Source organism: Cucumis sativus, chromosome 6, assembly GCF_000004075.3.
Source record: "Cucumis sativus cultivar 9930 chromosome 6, Cucumber_9930_V3, whole genome shotgun sequence".
NCBI lineage: Eukaryota > Viridiplantae > Streptophyta > Magnoliopsida > Cucurbitales > Cucurbitaceae > Cucumis > Cucumis sativus.
The window spans coordinates 5,255,739-5,278,094 of NC_026660.2; the positions used below are offsets into that span (position 1 = coordinate 5,255,739).

The 22,356-nt window shown below is 33.6% G+C and overlaps 4 protein-coding genes across 5 annotated transcripts; 1 reads left to right on the forward strand and 3 right to left on the reverse strand.

The window, feature by feature from the left end:
• Positions 1-3,983: 3,983 nt before the first annotated feature.
• Positions 3,984-9,284, forward strand: LOC101212764 (protein NRT1/ PTR FAMILY 7.3). Its single transcript, XM_011658402.2, has 5 exons — positions 3,984-4,427; positions 5,912-6,056; positions 6,407-6,624; positions 7,253-7,803; positions 8,193-9,284. Exons 1-5 carry the CDS (start codon positions 4,257-4,259, stop codon positions 9,064-9,066), a joined length of 1,959 nt encoding a protein of 652 aa, XP_011656704.1. The 5' UTR covers positions 3,984-4,256; the 3' UTR covers positions 9,067-9,284.
• Positions 9,285-9,371: 87 nt separating this feature from the next.
• On the reverse strand, positions 9,372-13,799 carry LOC101207674 (arginase 1, mitochondrial). Its single transcript, XM_004144957.3, has 7 exons — positions 13,665-13,799; positions 12,342-12,484; positions 11,968-12,127; positions 11,336-11,469; positions 10,673-10,882; positions 10,036-10,146; positions 9,372-9,900 (listed from the first exon to the last, which is right to left on the reverse strand). The coding sequence occupies exons 2-7, from the start codon at positions 12,480-12,482 to the stop codon at positions 9,640-9,642; spliced, it is 1,017 nt and encodes a 338-aa protein (XP_004145005.1). The 5' UTR covers positions 12,483-12,484; positions 13,665-13,799; the 3' UTR covers positions 9,372-9,639.
• A 1,175-nt stretch (positions 13,800-14,974) lies between these two features.
• Positions 14,975-17,686, reverse strand: LOC101207922 (ycf20-like protein). The gene is made up of 3 exons (XM_004144958.3): positions 17,462-17,686; positions 16,348-16,556; positions 14,975-15,582 (listed from the first exon to the last, which is right to left on the reverse strand). Exons 2-3 carry the CDS (start codon positions 16,539-16,541, stop codon positions 15,111-15,113), a joined length of 666 nt encoding a protein of 221 aa, XP_004145006.1. The 5' UTR covers positions 16,542-16,556; positions 17,462-17,686; the 3' UTR covers positions 14,975-15,110.
• Positions 17,687-18,098: 412 nt separating this feature from the next.
• On the reverse strand, positions 18,099-22,142 carry LOC101212527 (syntaxin-61). 2 transcript variants are annotated; one of them, XM_004154248.3, is made up of 8 exons: positions 21,981-22,142; positions 21,594-21,653; positions 20,295-20,408; positions 19,992-20,105; positions 19,666-19,856; positions 19,331-19,421; positions 19,174-19,239; positions 18,099-18,548 (listed from the first exon to the last, which is right to left on the reverse strand). In XM_004154248.3, exons 2-8 carry the CDS (start codon positions 21,645-21,647, stop codon positions 18,438-18,440), a joined length of 741 nt encoding a protein of 246 aa, XP_004154296.1. In that variant the 5' UTR covers positions 21,648-21,653; positions 21,981-22,142; the 3' UTR covers positions 18,099-18,437. The 2 variants fall into 2 exon arrangements, with proteins under 2 accessions (XP_004154296.1, XP_031742420.1); XM_031886560.1 differs by lacking the exon at positions 21,981-22,142 and adding an exon at positions 21,884-21,911.
• Between the last annotated feature and the right edge of the window lie 214 nt (positions 22,143-22,356).

The following is a 22,356-nucleotide window of genomic DNA, read 5'->3' on the forward strand; positions in this document are numbered from 1 at the left end:
CCCCAATTGTGTTATAAGAAATTTCTTAAATTTGTATATATATATATAATTTCAGCTTAGACGAACATTTTCTTAAAAAATGGAAAAAAAGAAAACCCTTGGAGATTTGTTTAATTCAACTTGCAATTGTTAGAATATTAAATGTTATTGAAAAACGCAATCTGTTTTCCTTTTTCAAGATGATAGTCAGGCTTCCTTATTTGAATTTCACATAAGGTATGTCAACGTGTATGTGCATTTTTGTTCTCAAATAATAACAACAACAATATTTATTTAACAAAAATTGACTGTAGAATACTAAAAGAAAAAATTGTTTAGTCTAAACTTTAATTCTTCAGTTAATAGTGTTTGAGTTAATGTCAATATATTTGTATATTTTATTACAAGGGATAGGGAGGGCCAACTAATTTTGACTCACCTACAAATTATATTGTGTATATTTTTTTAGAGTATGCTTTTGATTAAAAGTAAGATGTTATGGTGGGTTGTTGGGTATAGAGATTGGAAGTTTGGTGGGGAGAGATATGTGAAATTGAAATATACTCACTTTTTTTCTTAGGTTATTTTCTATTTCTCTCACTGGTGGCTTTAAGATGAAGGTTTAATGTGACAGATATGTTATAAAATAATGGAGGGGGTTGGTACGGAAAAGATGGGAGTTATTGCATTATTGACTCATTGAATCAAGCCTCCAATTTTTACTGTAATGTTATCTACTTAGAAATTTATAAATAGATATCGTTAATTTGGGACATAAATTCTTATAAATTTGTTTTTAGTTAAATGTCTCGTATTATTGGAGGCATCTATCTTTTCGTTTATGTACTCCTCATTCTCCTTCTTATATAGTAAACGTAAGGTCTCTTCTCCTTCTTGTATAGTAAACGTAAACGTAATATTTTCATAGAATAGTAAGCAATTGAGTTGTCTCTTCTCGAATATTTTATGAATGTCTAGCTTTTATAGTAAACGTAAGGTCTCTTCTCCTTCTTATATAGTAAACGTAAGGTCTTGGTCGTATTCACAGTAATATTTTCATAGAATAATAAGCAATTGAGTTGTCTCTTCTCGAATATTTTATGAATGCCTAGCTATTATCTACGTTAACTCCTTTTCATTATAGCGCATTGTCTGAGTTCAAAAAACATGGATCACTTATGTTTTCAAGGCTCCACTACATATTCGTTGAACATTTGAATATTCTATTGAAATGACAAATGACTTAGTCAAGAGTGTGACTTTATAAAACTCCATGGAAAAAAACTAGATTTCACTGTATTTATTGTAAGAATGAGCATAAAACAACCGAGCAATTAAAAACAAACATCAAAATTAGGAAACACAAAAGCTATTTTGATCACTATATGTTTTTTCCAATTACAAAAGTACTATTTCAAAAAACTTGTTCAATAATGTAATGTATATATCATTAACGAGTGAAATCTTAAAAGAAAAAAAGACATCGAATTAGTTCACACATCTACCCTCGAATCTAATGACTATAGCAAAATAGGACAATTATTAAACTTTCGTCACCTAATTGCACTTTCAATATTTTGCATATCAATTTAATGGCCGGTTAACATTTTTGTATATATTTTTATATTTGTTTTTCGAATATGGTCTATTATTAAATTTACCATGCTTTACAAAAGAAACATTAAATTCTTAATCAAATAACAATAACAAAATACAATTTTTTTTTAAAAAAAATAAAACTAAATTGGATTTTGATAACATATTTTGTCACAGAAGATGAAAATAATAATGTTTATAAGTTTAATTTTGATGTAAAAATTAAAAAGTAAAGTAAATTATTTATTATGTGATGGGCCATGGGCCATGGGCCAAGGACCAAGGGACTTTGTAGTCTGTATTTCTTTTGTGGCCCGTTGGGTTTCTTTAGGGACAATACCCTGTCCAAGAGGACCTTCACAATTCAAAACAATTAACAATCAAACAAAAGCTAACGATAATATGGAAAAGCTCAATTAATTTTAGGAAAATCGTAATGGATGACTATTTCAGGAATAATAATTAAAGATATAGCAAAATTAAAAAAAAAGTTACAAATATAGTAAAACTATCGCTGATAGACTTGTATCATTGATAGACTCGTATGATTTATCGGTGATAAACCAATTTTTATAACATGGTCTATCAGTAATAGACTCTATCGTTGATAGAATTTGACAAATTTTGCTATATTTGCAATTTTTTTAAAAAATGTTGCTATATACTTAATTATTTTAAATTTAATTGCTAAATTTGCAACTATCCATTATTTTTAACCCTAACCACTTGTTAACTTCACCCGTGAGCATCTCAAAGCTCTTGAGGTTTTTCAATCATCAAAATTCGAAATCCTTTTCCTAATCATTGAGCAATTAAGCAAATCTAAAGTAATCAGAAATTTAATGTTATATCATTTAATATAGCTTTGAATTTCTTATGTCGCATTACGAACAACTATTACATAATATCAACGAGGATATGTATTTACTAAGGAAAAGTTATTATCCAAATCAAAGAAATAAGTTTAAACAAATAAGAACAACTAAAAAAACGAGTTTTATATCTAAATTTAGTTTTTGTAAATTGAAATGAATTTGGCTGGAAAAATATAAACAATACAAAGAAAGTACTCAAAGAAAAGGATGCGTTGGAAATAAATAAAGAAAATAATAAACAAAAAAGGGATAGATGACAAAATTTAAAAGAAAAAAAGAAAAAGGGACAACAACTTCCCCTAAAATAGGGCATGAAAAGAGTAAAAAAGAAATGTAAACAAGAACCTCATTTCCCAATTTTTATCTTAAAAATCGTAAAAGAGTTGGTTTTAGAAGTGATAATTAAAATAGTTATTTTAGAAAGAGATACAAGTAAGACACGATTTTATAAAATTGTTTTTTAATCCATTAAATTTATGTTCGGTACTAAACTCTTAATACTCATTTTCACGTATTTATAATTATTATGTTTGGTTACGATAGTAAATTTAGGGTTGTCCGATTACTTGAAATTGTATTTTCTATTTGATAATTTTTTATGCTACTAACTAAATATTGTAAATATCTATTTCTATGTTAAATTCCTACATGTGTTGTTGAAATTTGAGTACGGTGAATATTTATCACAGATATTGAAATAAAATTTAAAATATATAACTGTTTGTTTTATTAACAATTTGACGTGCAATATTGCTTGTCATTTTTTGTTCCACTATTTACGATAAAAAAATAAAATCACAAATGACGAGCAACAATATTTTAAGATTTTTTTTTTTCATAATCAATTTGAAACGATTTTACATTTTTCTAAAATCAATTTAGCTCAAACGGCATATTTGAAGTAAAAGTGATTTTAACCATCTCAAAATCACTCCATACCCTAATACTAACTTATTATTTATAAAATGATAAAAAACTAAGTCTCAAATACAATTTTACTTTTACTCTATTTTCTATCACAAGACTCATGCTACTTTTTAAAATCCAATGGTACAAAGAGTTACTCGAGAAAGGTTCTACTAATTAATCTTTCATATTTTGTGACAGATTTATCAATGTAAACATGCATGATTCAATTAATTAACGGTTATAGTAAAAACATGGCAAAATAATTAACTAGAAAGTCACATAGGTCAATTTTGTAGAGTTCATTGAAGTTGACTCATATGGTCAACCATGAAAAGAAAAAAAATGCTAAAGGCCGATCCCTACTGACTAAGAATTTTACTTTTGCATTTATTTGGGTCATTGTTCATTGCATAATGTCATGCAATGATTTAATTAACGTCTAAAGAAGTTAATCAGTAAATGATTGTAACGAAATCTATTTAAGAGAGGAATCGTGACATTTGGAGTACGTTGAAATACAGATACTAACGTAATCGTGACGACTTCAGTATCACATTGGAGGGAGATTTTCCTCTTTGTGTGGGATGTTGATTTAATTTATTTCTACAATTGATACCAAATTTGGTTATGAATATTAATGATATACAATTTGTTAAAAGCTATTGCATGTTGAATTAACAGTATGGAAGCATCGAATCAACAACCGATTAAATTGAGGAAAAGACAGAGCAATAAACCTCCAAAGTCCCACTTTCGGCGTTCACTGAGCATGAAGAAAGAAACAAATGCAAAAGGAAGCAAAAAACGGGCGAATGGCAGTATGTGAAGGACAAGCGTCCATGGCTACCGAAGTCAGCTTCCATACAATTTCACTTGCTTTCTTTCAAAGCTTCCGCCATGCATGGCCAGCTTTACTTCCAATTCTACTCAATCTCCTCTCCCTCTTTAATTACTCTCAATTCCAATCTCCGCTTCCCTTCTAATTTCTCCATAAACCAGCAGTGGAACCATTTTTTTTTTAGGGCAATGGAGTCAAAACCAGACCTCAAATCCAATGACGAACTTCAGGTGAGGTGATAACGACTAATGTGCTCTAATTATGGTTTCCTTGCTTTTGCTTTACTTCAATTCCCCTTTTTCTATGATTCTGCCTCCTACTACTGTCGCACATCGGTCAATTTGTGCTATCATTGTCCGTTTGTCGTCTCTATCTCTTTCTCTTAAAAGTTCATTTTTATCAACAATAGTTAGGGCTTGCTTTTCACTGTTTGTTTCACTTTATGTTGGTGAATTGATTTGATTAACCTTCTTTTGTTTTTTCTATTGCAAATTGTTGTTGGTGATAAATTGAGATCATGTTTGACTAACACCTTTCTTTATTATTTTTGTTTAAACAATGCCATTTAGTCTATAATTCCTTTTGAAGTTAATGATTTAGTCCCTATTTACATTAACACATCTCATTCGGTGACTATTTCTTACTTTGTTTTCTGTTTTTGAAAATTATGTCTATTTCTTCACACTTTCTTTACTATATTGAGTCTTTCTTATTTTCAAAGAAACTTTTGAATTCATTAGCCAAAGTAAGAAGAACAAGTTCTTAAAACTACTTGACTTGAATTTCGAAAATAAAAACAATTACAAGGAATACAAACTTCCGAAGGAGGGAAAGCAAAACAGACAAGAGTATAATAATCTATAAAAGGGAAAAAAGAAACATAATCTTGTTTTTGAATAACAATTAGATGACAAAGCATAAGAACTCAAGGGTGAAGGTAGAATTTGTAAGCTAAATTTTCAAGAAAAAGGGTTATCAAATGGGGCTAAATGGTAAGCTACTAAAATGTGGATGATGATTTGATTGTTGTAGTTCAATATTTGTAATGATAAGGCCTTGCTGAAAAAGTTCTACTAAGGTGTAAGAGTAACAAAAATTCTTACATGTGTTCAATCACTAAACAACTGAAGAACCAAAATGTGTTTTCATAGACTAAATGCCTTCATTAACCTGCCTGACCATAACTTTATACAATTGTTTTGGTAAAGCTATGGTGTAATGTTAAACAGTGATTTAATTTAAGAACAATTGGTCCTTTGTTTGACTCCCCCAACTAATTTGGATTGATAACCACTTGGTTAGGTCGTGTGCTAATTTCTAACCCACCAGTGGGAGAAGTATTAGAGCACGGATTCTCAACAACTTATCTTTCAAAACAATACAATTCTCAAGTCATTTGTTTTCCCCTTTTTTTATTTTCTTCCAACTTGTAGGAAATGGACAAGAGATAATATAAAACAATAGAACATCTGAAAATGCAAATATTCTAAGGTCGTTGATTGCTATCATTAATCATCGAATCTTAACTTTAGATGACACCATTTGAACTGTTATCTTCATCAAAGGTCAAAGCCGCTACAGTCAATTTTATACATATAATTTAATCTCTAATGCTACACTAATGATAGCTTTTAATATATATTTTATTTTAGCTTTCATTTGATATTGAAATGGATTTTATAAAAGTTTAACAGTATCAAAAATGTTGCAAAAGGTGGCAGATCTACACCTGCTGGAGAATGGCCAAGAAAGGTTTCAGAGTTCAAGCTTAGAAGATGGTGCTTTGACTGATCAAAATGACAAAACAACAGCAAACCGAAGAAAAGTTGGTGGATGGAATTGTGGGATGCTGCTGCTAGGTAAAAAAAAAAAAAAAAAAATCATTTTTGGTGATCATATATAAGAGACAGAATCTCAACTCCATTTTCATTTCAAAATCGGCACTTTAAATAACATTCAATTAGCATGTTAGTTTTACCAAATTGAGCATAGATCAACTAGTTTGGACATATGTCTGCGACTTAGAGGACAAAAGTTTGAACATCTCTATCCCCACTTGATGGAAGAATTTTTTTTAGCATTTTGGTTTTGCCTGGAAGTTGATGGGCAGCAATTTTGTTTCCCATCTCCGTTTTCGAGGTCATATACAAAAAAAATTGACTTCCCCCCACCCTAATCCGTTAAATGCTTGGCTTGATAACTGTTGCAGTGAATCAAGGATTGATCACACTGGCATTTGCTGGAGTCGAAGTGAATTTGGTTCTGTTTTCAAAGTCAGTGCTGAGGCAAACAAACGCTGAAGCAGCAAATATGTTCAGCAGATGGATGGGAACCACTTATTGCTTCTCTTTGTTGGGTGCATTTCTCAGTGACTCATACTTGGGAAGATATCTCACTTGTGTAATTTTTCAACTTGTTTTCATTGTTGTAAGTCAGCCTCTTCTCTTGCTCCTTGACTCCCCCACAAGTCTAAGAACACAAGTTAGAAGGTTTTTTTGGCAGAATGAACTACCACACAATCTCTACTCCTTATTTAGTTTTTGGAACTCGTGGATTTTTTCAAGTAGTGTGTTGAGGGCCTACTTCTTGAATTGTACTCATCTCTAATCCTTGCGTAGGCCTAGCTCTCCTTAGAGTCAACTTTGAAAGACTGAGGATTTTTGTAAGTTTTTTAGTACAACAACGGGACGAGGGAGTGAACTTTTGACCTTTAGGAAAGAAAGTTATGTCAATTACAATTACAGTTCAACTAAGAGCACTTCAGCAATAAGAATCTTTTAAGTTATTAAGTTTTCACAACCTAAAAAGTTGAACCCATAAGGTATTTCCAAATAGCACCCAGTTGTTTTAGCACCCTAGGGACTATTTGAAGTTTTTTAACCATGATTTTTCTGAAATTAGGCTTCAAAAGAAATAGCCGATAAGTTATCTTACAAAACTAAAACAAGAACTTTATTTGGTGAGATTGAGGTTACAACATCTTTTGGTAAATGGTAGTGTTAGGGATTAACAATATTCTCGCTGCAAGAACTAAATTCACGCTCTCTTTTTGCAGGGTCTGATAGCACTTTCCTTACTAACTCACATATCTCTGCTCAAACCCAATGGCTGTGGCAAAATAGGCCAATTATGCGACCCTCATAGCTTAACTGAACTCTCAATATTTTACATATCGATCTATCTAATTGCCTTGGGGAACGGAGCTCCTGAGCCTGCGTTGGCTACATTTGGTGTAGAGCAATTCGATGACAAAGATCCTAAAGAAAACCGAGCCAAGACCTCATTCTACAGCTACTTCTATGTGTCAATAAACATGGGGTGTTTGATTGCAGAGACAATTTTGGTTTATATAGAGAATTTGGGGCATTGGATGGTGGGATTTTGGATATGTGCTGTGTGTGGATTGCTTGCCTATCTGTTGTTTTTGAGTGGAACTCCAAGATATAGACAGTCCAAACCTTGTGGTAATCCTATATCAAGATTCTCTCAAGTTCTAATGGCTTCCGTGAAGAAAATGAATCTTCCAATGCCTTCAAATGGAGAAGGTCTTTATGAAGGACTAGGGAAAAAGGGTACAAGGAGAATGCTACACACTGAAGGTTTCAAGTAAGTGGGGTCCTTTTTTTCTCCTTTTTAATATATCTTTTAATTATTTCTTTTCATGTGATATATATTCGTGCGGTTTTAGGAAAAATACATACATAAATAAATAAGGTTGGTAAGGAAAAATTATTTTTGGTAGGGTAACAATACATTATTTTTAATTAGATTTCTTCCAACATGATCTTTTGTGCACACGCTCAAAAAATATTTTGAAAGGGACAGATTTTCTACAATGATTGATGACATATGTTTGCCCTAATCAATAAATACTCTTCACTGTATTTTCCTTACCTACGGTGGGTGTGATATGACTGAAAGCCTTAAAAGTCAATCCTGACGAGAAACTTTTTGGTGGATGATTTTTTTCCCATTTTTTTTTTTTAATAATGCAGATTTTTGGACAGAGCAGCCATTCTTACAGCAGAGGAGGCTAACTTGATATGCAACCATGGCCAAACTCCAAATCCATGGAAAATTTGCCCTGTTACTCAAGTTGAGGAAGTCAAATGCATTTTGAGGCTCCTTCCAGTTTGGTTATGCACTATTTTCTCCTCTGTTGTGTTCATTCAAATGATCTCTCTTTTTGTTGAACAAGGAGCTGCCATGGACACCCTCGTCGTGTCAAACTTCCACATACCTCCAGCAAGCATGACAGCCTTCGACATTGTAAGCACGACCATGTTCATCATGCTTTATGACAGGCTCCTTGTTCCTCTATATGTTAGGATTGCAAAACGAAAGCCAAAAGCCCCAAATGAACTTCAAAGGATTGGGATCGGCCTAGCCATTGCAATAGTAGCACTTGTAATTGCAGGCTTTGTTGAGCAAAAACGGTTGAAGCATGCAGGTGTTAGTGGCAAAGAAATTAGTTCTTTTAGTATTTTCTGGCAAACACCTCAGTATGTACTTGTGGGAGTGGCCGAAGCATTCGTCTATGTAGCTCAGATGGATTTTTTCACTTCACAAATACCAGAAGGATTGAAAAGCTTGGGGATGGGACTTTCCATGTCTTCAACAGCAATGGGAAGTTACGTTGCAAGCCTTATTTTAACAACTGTAATGGCTATCACAAAAACTAATGGCAATCCAGGTTGGGTTCCTCCCAACCTGAACGATGGTCATTTGGACAGATTTTTCTTTCTATCAGCCGCACTGACTGCTTTTAACTTGGCCTTATACATAGTCTGTGCCAAACAGTATAAAGGCTCAATAATAGAGAAGCAAGATGGGGACCAAGAAGAGGAGCCTGATAGAGAGTTCAAGTGAGAATCCTTTTCAAGATGGGTAAAATTTCAGGGAACAAATATTGTCAAGACATAGCATGCATATTATCAAAGACTTGTTTGATAATAGTGTGTAGGCAAACCGATTTGAAATAATACAAGGTGCACAGTCTTACTTGAAATACTGTTACCTTCTCTTCTTTTCACAGAGATCAATTACCGTTGAATTATGCACACATTTGTAGTTATTTTGAGGTTCAACCATTCTTAAGAGAACATCAATTTTGGATGAACTTTCAATTTTGTGTAATTTTATTAAATATATAATGCATAAAAGGAACAAAAAACTTCAAAATGACAAAATTATAATTACTACTCTCGACTTCTTCTATGATTTCATCAACTAATGAATGCTAAACCCTCCCTATATAAAGAAGATATGCTCTAAAGGAATGGTCAGCATGTTACTTGGGGTACATAGATAAGACCTTATAATTTTCATCACTCAGTGAACACTATTGTTATTAGGAGTTCCCTCTGCAAAAATAGGTCTTTAATAGTGCGCAAGAAATAGTACCAAGAATCCTAATGGATGAATTACACAAAACTTTGCTTTTCACTTTGCTATCTTAGCTGTGAGTTCTCTTACCAACTTAGCAGCAACCATGGCTGTCATCCCATCGACAGTGTCTCGCTGAGGGTTGAACTCGACAACATCTGCACCCACAATATCCCCTTTGAGATTCTGGACAATGTTCATAACATCACGGAAAGACAAACCTCCTGGTTCAATATGAGACACTCCTGGAGCAAATGCTGGATCCAAAGAGTCAACATCTATTGAAACATAAACACCTTTTACGCCCTCTCCCAATTTCTGCACATGATACAACACAACATTGTTAGGAGTGTAAACATGCATGGGCATCATACTTCTGTTTAGAAATGAGATCGTAATGAAAAAAATACATGTATTTTTTAGTATAATTTTTATGCATGTATTGGAAGATACCAAATTTTCCAAATATTCACGATCTCTTGAAAAGTTTCGCATTTCATATAGCTCCACTCCAAATCTTTTGCACTGGTCTCGTCCTTCTTGTGATATTGATCTTATACCAACCTGAAATGGAAGAAAAAGAAAAACCATTACTCAAGTTCGGTAGAACATGAGTTTATGCAAGTCACTACAAGATTCTGCCCCCGGAGAGGAGAGAGAGAACATAAGATTTTCTTTCTTTAATTTCCTGTATAAGAGGCATCTCATTGATAAAAAGAAAAAAAATACATAATAAACATGCAAAGTTAAGGAGTCTTCCTTCACAACCACTAGGGACCTGAAAATTGAAGTATTCCGTACAGAAAGAAGAATCTTCCTGACACATTTAACAAACTAACAGCTAACATACTTTTTTCCTTAAAAAAAAAACAAAAGCATCTCATTTCTCCCTTTACTGATCAAAATTTTCTTGGTGGTCAGTTAGGTTATCTTAAACGAGGGGGGAGGGAGGGGGAACACCCAACCGAAGCTTTCTTTTTTGACATTAGCTCGCAGAATCAAAACAAATACAAAAATGTAGTGGTCAAAGAAGAAAACAAAAAATACAAATTTCATACTAGAAAAACACATTTCAAGGAAAGAAACTTACTTGCAAAAGTCGCCTGGCATAACCACCTTCCATAATTCGTGCAAAAGAAGAAGCGTGTGAAAAATAGTTTCCTTCATAAGCATCATAATTATCAGGATGGGCATCTAGATGAAGAATATCAACTTGACCCCCAAGCTTCTCAGAGACTGCTCTGACAACAGGGTAAGATATGGAGTGGTCGCCTCCTAAAACCAATGGGCGTAGTGGATCCTGAAGCAGCCAGGTTACAAAATTAACATAATCAACATATACACAAGGAGAGTAGGTACTGCCAAGAAACTACATATGTACTAGCACCAATGGTTTTAGAAAAATAATATCACCAAAATAATAATTAAGAAAGGGTTCTAAAATCATGGCACTTCTTTTTGGTAAGGAGAGATTTAAATAGCAACTCTGATGACGAGTTATCAAATGAACTATGAATAGTTTAGGCCACATATTTATGAGGATAGATGACATATAAGGTTAACGATACTACACATGGACAAACTAGGAAAATAAGATCCGTTCCATTACCAGCTTGAAAGAATTGTTAAATTTTTTATTGCATATGTAGAGTGGATGGGAAACATCACTAATCAATGACAATCCACAGGTCAACCTGAAACTATAAAGAAAAGAAAGTATAAATAAATAAAAACAAGCTCCAGAGTAACTCACCTCTTCCATCACCAGCTTTACAGACTCGCTCACAACTTTCATCAATCTTTCATCATCTACGCCACAGTCCCTGATCTCTTGGACAGGGACATCGCCAACATCAGTCAGCACTCTTGGGTCAGTAAGTTCTTTCCCTGCATTACAAAAGCGTTGTTTTTCACTTGGCACGGGAATTGCCAACGGATTTCATAATTTCAGCAAACACAAGTTATTAGGCAAGGGGGTTACACACAGAACTGTTGTCTTGTTAAGTAGCCCAACTTGCAGGCAATGAATGTCCAGACGACCAATGCACATTACACATTATACATTATACACCTAGGTTTCTCAATTGGTTTCTTGAACTTGCTTGCTTGATTCTGAAATCATAATGTTCTAATATATCTTATTTTGATGATTTCCGCACTAATTATCAAAACTTTATACCTGCGACTCTTTGGGGCTAATTTAAAAATCTTAAATACAAGAATATGAAACAAAATATGATTTACCATCCGGAAAAATAGATAAGGTGATACGATTTCAAGTAACAACAGAGGATTATGCTCACCTTCATTGTGATACCATATTAAACAAATACAGAGTAAATTTTATGAAACTTCCTAGAGGTTAGAGGCAACAGAATAGAATACCTTCTTCTGTAGTTGGATTTGTGCTCCCGCACCAGATTGCCTCCCTGATCCGAGGAGGTGCAAAGGCTGGACCTTGAAGAAATGATGAGTTATGTCCCAAAGGAACTCCAAGAAGAGAAGCTGATGCTACAGCACCTCCTAAAGCACGCACAAGCTCACCCTAGGAAAACAAGTCCAAAAGCTTAATGTTGTAATTCTAATTGACTGCTGAACAAATATCTCTCTACTTAATTTAATAGATTCAATATAAACAATCACACAGTCTAATCAGTTTGATTAAGTTATCTAGAATTTATTTAGTAAGAAACAAATTATAAAGAACCAGCTAATAAAATTATCGGAAATGATAATAATTATTCTTCAGACCAGCATACCTTGAGCTTCGCTCTCTCACGAATGAGTGTTAGAGATGCTTCAATAACACGATTCTGACCCTTCTCAATCAATGCGGATGGAATATTTGCAGAATTTAGTTTCTGAAAGTAATGAATGCCTCTCCGTCCCAAAACTGACATTTCTGTAAAATGAAGGGGAATATGTATGTTAAAATTGGGCAATGAATTTCTAATTCAAGCCGAAGAGCATCTTGATGCACCTAATGAGCTGAGATCATTATCTTAGAAAGAAGTGTAAAAATTAGAATTCAAATTCTACAACGTGGAAAAAAGTAAATTGAACATATCATGCTGAAGAATAGGTGAACACTTCAATTTAATTGCTAAAGATTTTGCACTCTCAAAAACAGAGTTAAGAAATGAACCCACAGTCTCTTCACAGTTCTTAAGATTCATCAAATCACTGCATAGCCTCCAATTCGTGCGCTTACTGAAAAAATGTTACTTCACCTACTTCTTCTACTCGCAACTACCACCACCATTACTTGTTATACTCCAAAGGAATCATTCTATCCAAATAAGCAATTACTATTACATAATGTTTAAAATTGCCTCCCTCAAAGTCCGTTCTTTTTAATCAACTAAAACCCTCCAAGTCAAACTAAAAGACTGAAATACGGATAAGAAATTTAGGAGAGAGTAATACAAAAGGGCAGTAAGCCTGACCAATTACAAAATAAATTAATAAAAGAACATTTATACTTTGCTCTGGGTGTCAATTCAACGTGCTCCTAAACAAAAACCCAAACATTTTCTCCCACTGCAAATCAAATATATATATATATAGAAAAACGGAAACCTGAGCTTGTAGGAGGAAACAAGATGGTGATCAAACCATTGAGAAAGCACGACTTCAAGGGCAAAAAAGTAATTGAGACGAGCAGAGAAAGAAAATTCCATGTAAATAACAAGAATTCTCTAGAAATTTACATTATAATAATCTTCTCTTGGAGTAAGCTTCTAGCAGGCAAACAAGAACAAAAATAAAACAAAAGAAAAAAGAATCGCTAGATTCTCATACTTCAACCGAGCAATTACGAACATTCCAGTGCAAAAAAAAACCTCAACTACTAACAGGAATAAGCAGCAAATAGAAACTCAAAAAAAGAACACGGAGAGAAAAAAACAGCGTAATTCGCAACTGGTGAAATCCAAAAGATCATTCACTGATTCCAACGCAAAAGCTTAGAGAAAAAGATACAATCATTTCGCCCTTTTATGTTTCCACTTTTCGAGAAAAAAAATTGAAGGAAAATACTTGAAATGGAAATGGAAGTCGAGAGAAAAGAAATGGAAACTTACTGATGAAGAAGAAGGGAGGTGATGGAGGGAAGGAGTGAATGAAAATTTGGAAAGGAAAGAACGAAGCGAGAGTGAGCCAATAAAATAAGGTATGCACTGTGGAAGAGCACGCTTACCAATTGCTGCCCCGTGACAGTTAAAAAGCCGCAAATAAATTAATAATTTAAATAACATTTTCGTATTTTATTTCTTCGAATTTTAAATATTCCATCTTTTACAATATTCTTTCAAATTAATTTTTATAACAATTTCGCTATTTCAAATAACTTTTTAGTTAATTTAAAAATAGTTTATTATTTACTTATTATGTATTTATTTAAGGGGTGCTTCTTTATAATACCATAGGGATTTACTGATTTTTTTTTAATATATAAGTGAAGTATTCTACTTTGATATATATATATATTGATAAAATTAGAAAGTTCAAAACATTTAGTGGGAGAAAAAAAATTCGTGTTTTAAAGTTTCTATTTAGCAAAAGTGATAACATGTACATTATTACTCTAAAATAAAATTGACACGAATGATCAATTATTCAAATGATATTATTGCTTGAGATAATTTCAAATTATAAAATTACGTATGAAATTTTAAATAATTTTTACTTTTTAGTTATTTTGAAACACTTTGGTGAAGATTTTGAAAGTATGAAATATACTTTTCTTGAAAAACGACCAAATCCATAGGAATTTTCTACTCAAAGATTAAAAATGAATTTGGTATTTCTACTTTAAATAGTTGATGATAATTCAGTGACATTGATTTAATGCTTATAGTGCAAAATATTGTTAAAGTTCACTAATTTAAATTCAAAAACTACATTGTTCCTTCAACTAATAAAACTTTTTTTTTCCTTTTTGAAGTGAATAAAACATGTGCTTTTTAACTTTACTAAAACAACCAAGAATATGTATAGTACGATGAAGGACCCATACTTCTTTATTTGGAAGGCAAAAAAAATACAAAACGCAATCACGCACCTCAAGGAGATACTTTCTCCCTTGTGGCGAAAGCTTAAACAACTTTCTTATAAAGCCATCAAAGCCACTGCTGACGCCGCTAGGGTTTTAGTTTTTACCGTAGAAGAGAAACAGAAATCGAGCTTACCTATTGATGGGCCTCACTGCAGCTCCAGCCCATTTACATACCCTATCTCTAGTCCTACCCCTTTAACTCAAACAAAAATACAGCTATATATGTACTTTCAAAGCATCGTCCTTCTGCTTTCAAAGACCCTACAACTCATAAGTCAGAGGATTCATCTAGTAGGTAGACAATTGGAATCCAAAAGCTTTCTTGAGGTACAGTTCTTAGGAAAGCCTTTGATTGAACAGCGATCATGTTTGTCACAGGGATTCAGGTCCATGAAGTGTACTCAGAGCTTGGAGAAACATAAATCCAAGTTGATGGAGTATATGAAGATTTACAATCATGAATTTGAATGTGTTAATAAATTATAGGAATTACATTGTGTAAGTATAAATGGAAGAGGTTATGTAACCCAAAAATATCATCCATTTCAAATTTAAAAGAATCCAAGAAAAGACCCATGGAAAGTCCAGCCTTCCAATAATTGAACATGGTTATTAGGTCTTTAATTTTGTTCAAAAGAGGAAGAGAAGCCCTATACATGAGGGCCCCAATCCCCTCCACAACAACCACGGCCAATGCAGCAGATAGAATATCCCAATCACCTGTTTGACCAATAACTGTTGCAAATGCAGTTGCACTGTAAAACCCAACCAAGAAGAAGAGTATTTTCAATGGAAGATTTTTTCTTAACTCGTTGATTCTCGCATTCAACTTGGTTTGAATAGCTTGAATAATCCGTATCAGTCTCGTTCTGCCATTAGAGTTACTCGAAGGAGGGTCAAATGGATTCCCTTCCACACTCCCCCTAATGGACAAGGCCATCTTCCTGTACCAAAAAGAATAACAACAAATTACAAATATGTCAGACGAAATGTACAATGATGACTTTTTTCAAGTATTGTCCAGAATGGTTTTTTTTTTTTTTTATGAGATCGACAACTTTCATTGAGAAAAAAGGGTAGAATACAAGGGCATCAAAAAAACTAATCCACCAAAACACCCCTACTAAAAGAAGGGAGACCAATTAAGTAAAGTGTTACTAATGGAATAATTACAGTAGTTCTTTGAAATCGAAGTCCAAATAGATATGTGAAATCTAGTCAAAAACCAAATCTCACTATGCTCCCTCTCCCTACCCTGAAAGACTCAATCTTTAACACTTTGAAGGCCAGCGAAATTATGAGAATATTTGTTCGACATCATGCCATCCTTTTGTCTTTCATGAATAGCATATAGTTGTTTCCCCTTGAGATATACAATCATTATTTCCCTTGTGTTACCAAGGGAAGAGCCAAAGGACAATTTTATTATACCCTTCGCTACGAAATTATGAAATCAAACTGTTCTACCAAGTTTGGAAACTATAGTACAAGTTGAATGGTACAAATACAATGATTGAGAGAGGGCAGAAAAGGCACAAAACAAGTAGCTACTTGACTGACTTAATAATTTTCATTTCTTTAACAAATTGACATTGAGGGGAATAAAAAGTTCATAACGCCATAAAAGAATAGCATAACTAACATACAACCTAGCAACTACAACTACCTTAAGTAAATAATAGAATGTCCACCATCGTGGTATGACTTACTTGAAGTTCTTCAGCACTGAAGGTTTGGTCACGTAGAAGGAACAACATTGATGGTGAAGGTGACCGTGGAGCACATAAGTGTCATAAAAGCATGCTACGAGGCCCGGAACTGAAACTCTTGTTCTTGGATAATTTGGAGATTGAAGTTTACTAGTTCTTGGATAGGTGGATAACAACCTCATTGAAGTTGCCATTACATTATCTTGAAACTGCAACCAATACTCAATACTTTTATTGATGGACATAACTTGTTCAGACATAGTCTTAAAATCAACAAAATCATCACAAAACTAATTATTCAGGCCTGTGTTATCTCCAAAAAGGGATAAAACAATGAAGGAAAATTTTATGAGTTTCATATGTTTCCATTTGCGATTTGGAGCTGATACTTCCTTCATTTCTTCACAGCTTTATCAACAAAATGTCCTTAGAAATAACATCAAAATTCTCTCTCTTTAATCTAAATCTCCTCTCTGCCCATTGCCTCATGGACACGAACCAAACAACTTACAGTTAGTAACACTAAGCAAGTGGTTCAAGCTCAACGGCAAAACTTACTATTTCTTCGCATTATTCAGATACAATTTTCCCTATTGTCAATTTTTCGATTTCAAGCATGCTCTGTATTACACTGAAATAAAACGATTGGGTCATCCCAATAAATTCGTTTCCTTTCTTTCTCTTAAATCACCCATTCAACCCACAAGCGGTGGGCAAATTTAAAATAATATTCAACGGTTTCAAAAATCAAGCAAATGAAGAAGAAGAAAATAAAGGATTTACAGAAGCTCTCTCTCCATCAATTACACAGGGATTTGAACATTCACTCACTCACAACTTTAAATAAAAGATGAAGAAACACGCAGCCAATTATAGCTACATCCACCGTATAAGATCTTCAAGCTCAGTGTATTCGAGATTACAATCAACAAAGAAAGCTTATGAGATAAGTTCTTTCCTAAACTCCCTCTATTTTTTTTCTCAAAGATTATTCATAGTTCTCTTTAACATCTCCAATTTGTTTTTAGAAAATAAACAGCAACAGGTCGCAGAGAGGGAAAATGGAAGTAATATTGACCAGAAGATCATGAAATAAGTTGAATAGAGTGCTCACTGATCAACATCGGAGGCCAAGCAAGCTCTCAGAGTATCTTTGACGTTACTCCCATAAAGGTTTAGCAGCAAGAACTGTTCTTCTCTTTCATCAATCGGCGGTCTTAGGCTGGGGGCAATTTTTTGGCGCCGTACCTTCAACATCGGATAGACAATCCTCCTCCCTCTTTTTAGCCAATAAATTTTATGGCCTTTCTAATATTATTATTTTTAGAGATAAAATAATAGAAACTAGAAAGTCATTTGAAAAATTCTTATATATAGCCAAAAAGAAACGAAACTATTTGTATATATACATATAGGAGAAAAACTTAAATAGGAAATGATGAGATAGATTTTGCTACATTTTATTTTGTAAATAGTTTTAAATTTTGTACTATATTTATAAATTTGAAATATGCTTCAACCAATTTTTATAAGATGGTCCTATTATTTTTAAATAACAATAAAGTGAAATTTGTAATTTGTTGATAAAAAGTTTAGGAAAAATATATATTTACACTTCAAAATTATTTTGGACATTGAAACAATTATAAATCTTTAAACTTTTATAAATCGATCAATTTACCATAATAATCACATCTGGGTTGGATAAAGAAAGATAGATTGTGAGACTTATAAATCTTATAAAAGAAACGGAAGGAACTATAGAAGTAGCAATTGTTCAATCTATCATAAATATGTAAAAGCTTTATAATTACATGAAATGATGGTATACTAACTCTATCAAAAAAAAAAAAAAGAAGAAAAGAAATCCAAAACAAAGAAAAAGGGTGGAATCTAAGTATCAAACAAGTACAAATAATGAATAAGTGAACGAGTTTCACATTGCATTTTGTAATATAGAAGCAGCTAGGTTCTGGAATTCTCATAAGTACATGAAGGACCCCTCTTTGTAGTTCTCAGTTCAAAATTTCTCGAATCAAACGAATCCATTTTCTGATGCCTTGTGAAGTATGGATGGATGGGGCATGACTTCAGGTGAGGAAGACCAACACAAAAAGAATGATGAACAAAGCCACCAAAAACAATATCATCATTATCTGCCCCTTGGCGCTGGCCTTCTTCATGACCACAGCTACTTTTTTCTGTAAGGTTCAAGTTCAATACAAGAACAAGAAATTGAAGTTTATATCTTGCATTTACTTCTCTTAACAGGGGGGTGGGGGGTTGAGAACCATCTTGGTTACGAAATTTTCAAGTTTGTTATATAAATAGTTCACAAGACATTCAGTCTATTCTGGTCTCAGAACTTCAAAACAACAATCAAAAGAAACATTTTCATCCGTGCTATATTACTTTTCCATCTCATATACAATTGTCTCTAACCTGTAGGCTAATGTTCATATCAGCATGCTAGTACACACACTCAAAAGTCAAAACTATGTCATTAGTTTGTTAAAAAAATGAAGAAGTGTAAAGACGAAAATAATTGTTTTATTTAAAGTTCAAAGACCAATTGAAAGTTTAGGGACCTAAATAGAACACATTTGGAGGTTGAGTGATAAAAATAAACATTTTTAAATTCGAGAGACCAGAACAGAATAAGTTTGACAGTTAAGGGACAGGGACTAAAATGAGATTTTAAATCCAAAAAAGGAAAAAGGAAAACCCATTGATTACTGCTAAAGTCTTCAGAATATCAGTATCTTATTATTGTGAACCTGAAGCCAAATTTTGTGCATATGGCAAGCACTGAGATCATGAACACACCTGTACAAAATCAAGACGATTTGAAGTACTGTCCATTTCCATTCCTAGGTCGTCGATAATTTTGTCCTGCACAATTTTTTTTAGTTTAAAAAACTCCATCAGATTGCAGATGCATAGGAAAATCAATAAGCAGCACCACAACCTATGAAATATACACCTGTGCAAGGAGCTCTTCGTGTATTGTAAGCCCAACACCTCCAATTCTCTCCACGCTTGCACTCAACTCATCCAACTCTTCGTCCTGCTGCCTATATATACATTTGACAGGGGAATAAAATCCGGGTGAGTTACAAGTAATCTACTTCACATTAGTGAAAGACTAATTTCCTCAGAGATAGACCCAGGTTTGAGATGGAAAACTGCAAATAAACAATGACATCTCTCATTTTATTCTGTTATTATGGAATCTTATTAAGTTTAGCGATAGGTTTCTACTTTTTACTTAAGCAGGAGGATTCATTTAACAGCCGAGGTGAGAAATATACACATTACTTTATTAGAAGCAGCTGTCTGTCTGATTCGGATGTGATGAAGTCATCATTTGCTTGGTGGGCTGAATATAAGTTTGATCTATCTGTTTCATGTGCATTAGGTAGTCTCATCAATTCTCGACGCATCCCACTTGCACTAGCAGTTCCTATTTGCTCCTTGCCGGCTCCTACTACTTTCTTAACATTGCCAACCTAAAGAAGTAAAAAAAAAAAAGGACTACAAGATGAACATGCAATAACTATATGGGAGAAACAAGGATTACCAACTTGTTTATTTCTTTATTCAATCTGTTGACACAAAAGAAAACAGGGTCAGACGAGCAATACCTGCGTCCTAGCTGTACTCGTCCATCTCCTTCGTTTTTCAAGTTCTGCATTATCAATGCCATACCAAGATGGATCTCTAGCTGCCACAGCAATAGCTTTGTCCAGTTCATCCACCTTCCTATCAAGAAAGCAAAGTTTCAGACAAAGCATATATTGGATGCACAATGCTTAGACACACACTGAAACCCCAGAAAAAAGTGATATCCGATCTCATCGATAAAATAAAAAATTAAAAGGAAAAAAGAAAAATAGAAGTTTCACAACAAATGTAGCAGACAGCATGATTTAGAAATTAAGAATTACCTGCCACTCAATGCTTTCACATGAAGCGAGCAACTCTTTCGTTTGTTGTACTCTCTCTCCAGAATCAGAAGATATCCTTTCCCATTGGTGAAAGCTGGATTGCAGTTTATCGATCTGGTGCAGATGAAAAATACACTATGAGAAAACGCAGATATAGCCAGAAAAAGTGGCAAAATCAACATTGACTTTAAAAACAAAATGTCATTGCTACATAAATTATTTGCAACCAAAAATAATTTCCAGAGAAGCATGCAAGGGCCCGAAATATTAAGACTGTAGTCATTTGTTTAGCATAGTACTGGAATTTTTCCAACAAAATAGTTTTGGTAAGGTTGGAAGGACCAATGTAAATAAATCAACACAATAGGAAGTCAGAACCATGTCAGCAAACTTCCAACATCAGTTTTACTTCTAGGATTCCACAATTTGAAGTAAATAAGCTGGAACATGCAGATCTTACAATCTTCTAATCATTTATTTTGAGGAATCTAATCATACTTTCATCAGAAACAAGTAATATTCATTCATCGATATTTGACCAAGAAAATGTAGAACATGCTAACAATGAGTCGTTCAATTGTTCTCGACAATGACGCATAACCAGACCTTCAAATCATAAGCTACATAAAGTCTACTATAACTAAGATCCCAGTTCAAAGAGTGCTGGGTACTGAGATGTCAAGATCGACTGCTTACAATTTGAACTTGAAGATGAACTTTTCAGATGGAACACTGTATTCTTGGCTGATGGTTATCATCACAAAGAATATTGGTGGAGACAGAAATACAAGATACAAAGGAAAGAACAGGTTTTGGGAGATAGGAAAATTTCATCATAATCAACAAGAAGCCATCTGGGGAAACGAGAAGGTTCAATTTACAGCAGTTGCCTTTGGAAAGAAGAAGGTAACATTACAGCAATTATATTTGTTGTCTACCGAAGAATAGAATACGATCATTGACAGTTGCTATAAACTGGTTTAATGTGCATTAACTGTCCACATTGTTTGGAGATTTCAGTTAGAGTTGGAATTATATTTTCACATTTTTGTATAATAGCTCAATACGTCTCGTTAGTTGAGATTGATTCATTTTGAACAAGCGAATACAGCTGCAAACCTAATCGCTATCACCACTCTCCAGTTTCCCTGTTCTAATTCACACTCATTTTCTATTAACAACAATTCATTGTTGCAGAAAAAGGATGACACGGTTCAGAGAAGCTTAATTTAAATGCCATCAGTGAACATAATCCAAGCACCATAGATAGTCATAACTGAATGCAAGCAATCAACTTACAGATTCTTGAATCTCGTCTTTTACAACATAGAACGGATCTTGAGCCGATGGCATCTTCAACTGCAATAACGGAAAAGAACACAATCACTTCCAGAACTCAATGTTCCCTCTAGTCAGCTCAATTTCATTCCCGAGTTCGTTCCACTCCAATTTAAACACAAAATTAGCAGAAAGTAATTCTTCAATTAACATGCTGAGATCATAAATCGTAAATTAGCAGAAAAACATCTATATCACTACGCCAGATCTAGAATTGGAGGTTAATCAGTTAACTGAAAACAAATACGAACAATAGCGAGATACGAAGCGATAATCGGCGTTCAGAATATCTGTGGATACAGAATAAATCACTCTGAAACTGATGTGGGAGAAAGAAGAGAAGAAAACCTGAGAGTGAGGGCGACGGAGAGTGTAGATCTGAGGAAGAACAAGGTGAATGGTGGTTGAGAGTGAAGGAAGAGGGCCACGGGGCGTAGCGATGGATGTTGGGATCGATGCTGGAGCGCGCAACGACCTGTGCACTGAATTCCAATTTCCTTTTCAATTTTATCTTATTTTCTACACAAATTTAAGTTGAAAAAAATATCTATATTGTATTTGAATTTTCATCAATTGTTTTTTTTTTTCGAATACATCTCCTTTTTAGTTAAGCTCTTATTAACTTCAACTGTTAATTAAATTTTAAACAACGAAGAAAGAGTAATAGATATCATAAACCAACCTAAATAAACCATAATATCTATAAATATAACATAATTTTAGG

Bases quoted from the DNA above. Each gene is read 5' to 3' on its own strand.
- LOC101212527 (XM_004154248.3), bottom strand. From the start codon at position 21,647: ATGCCATCGGCTCAAGATCCGTTCTATGTTGTAAAAGACGAGATTCAA. The intron at 20,106-20,294 runs GTAATTCTTAAT...CTTGATAGGAAG, and splicing joins GTGAAAGCATTGAGTGGCAG to GTGGATGAACTGGACAAAGC. The intron at 18,549-19,173 runs GTGTGTTCATGA...TGAACCTTACAG, and splicing joins ATCGTCTTGATTTTGTACAG to AAAAAAGTAGCTGTGGTCAT.
- LOC101212764 (XM_011658402.2), top strand. From the start codon at position 4,257: ATGCATGGCCAGCTTTACTTCCAATTCTACTCAATCTCCTCTCCCTCT. The intron at 6,057-6,406 runs GTAAAAAAAAAA...TAACTGTTGCAG, and splicing joins TTGTGGGATGCTGCTGCTAG to TGAATCAAGGATTGATCACA. The intron at 6,625-7,252 runs GTAAGTCAGCCT...CTCTTTTTGCAG, and splicing joins TTCAACTTGTTTTCATTGTT to GGTCTGATAGCACTTTCCTT.
- LOC101207674 (XM_004144957.3), bottom strand. From the start codon at position 12,482: ATGTCAGTTTTGGGACGGAGAGGCATTCATTACTTTCAGAAACTAAAT. The intron at 12,128-12,341 runs GTATGCTGGTCT...TTGTTTTCCTAG, and splicing joins GTGAGAGAGCGAAGCTCAAG to GGTGAGCTTGTGCGTGCTTT. The intron at 11,470-11,967 runs GTATTCTATTCT...TTTGTAATGCAG, and splicing joins AAATCCAACTACAGAAGAAG to GGAAAGAACTTACTGACCCA.
- LOC101207922 (XM_004144958.3), bottom strand. From the start codon at position 16,541: ATGGCAACTTCAATGAGGTTGTTATCCACCTATCCAAGAACTAGTAAA. The intron at 15,583-16,347 runs GTAAGTCATACC...TTTTTGGTACAG, and splicing joins TCAGTGCTGAAGAACTTCAA to GAAGATGGCCTTGTCCATTA.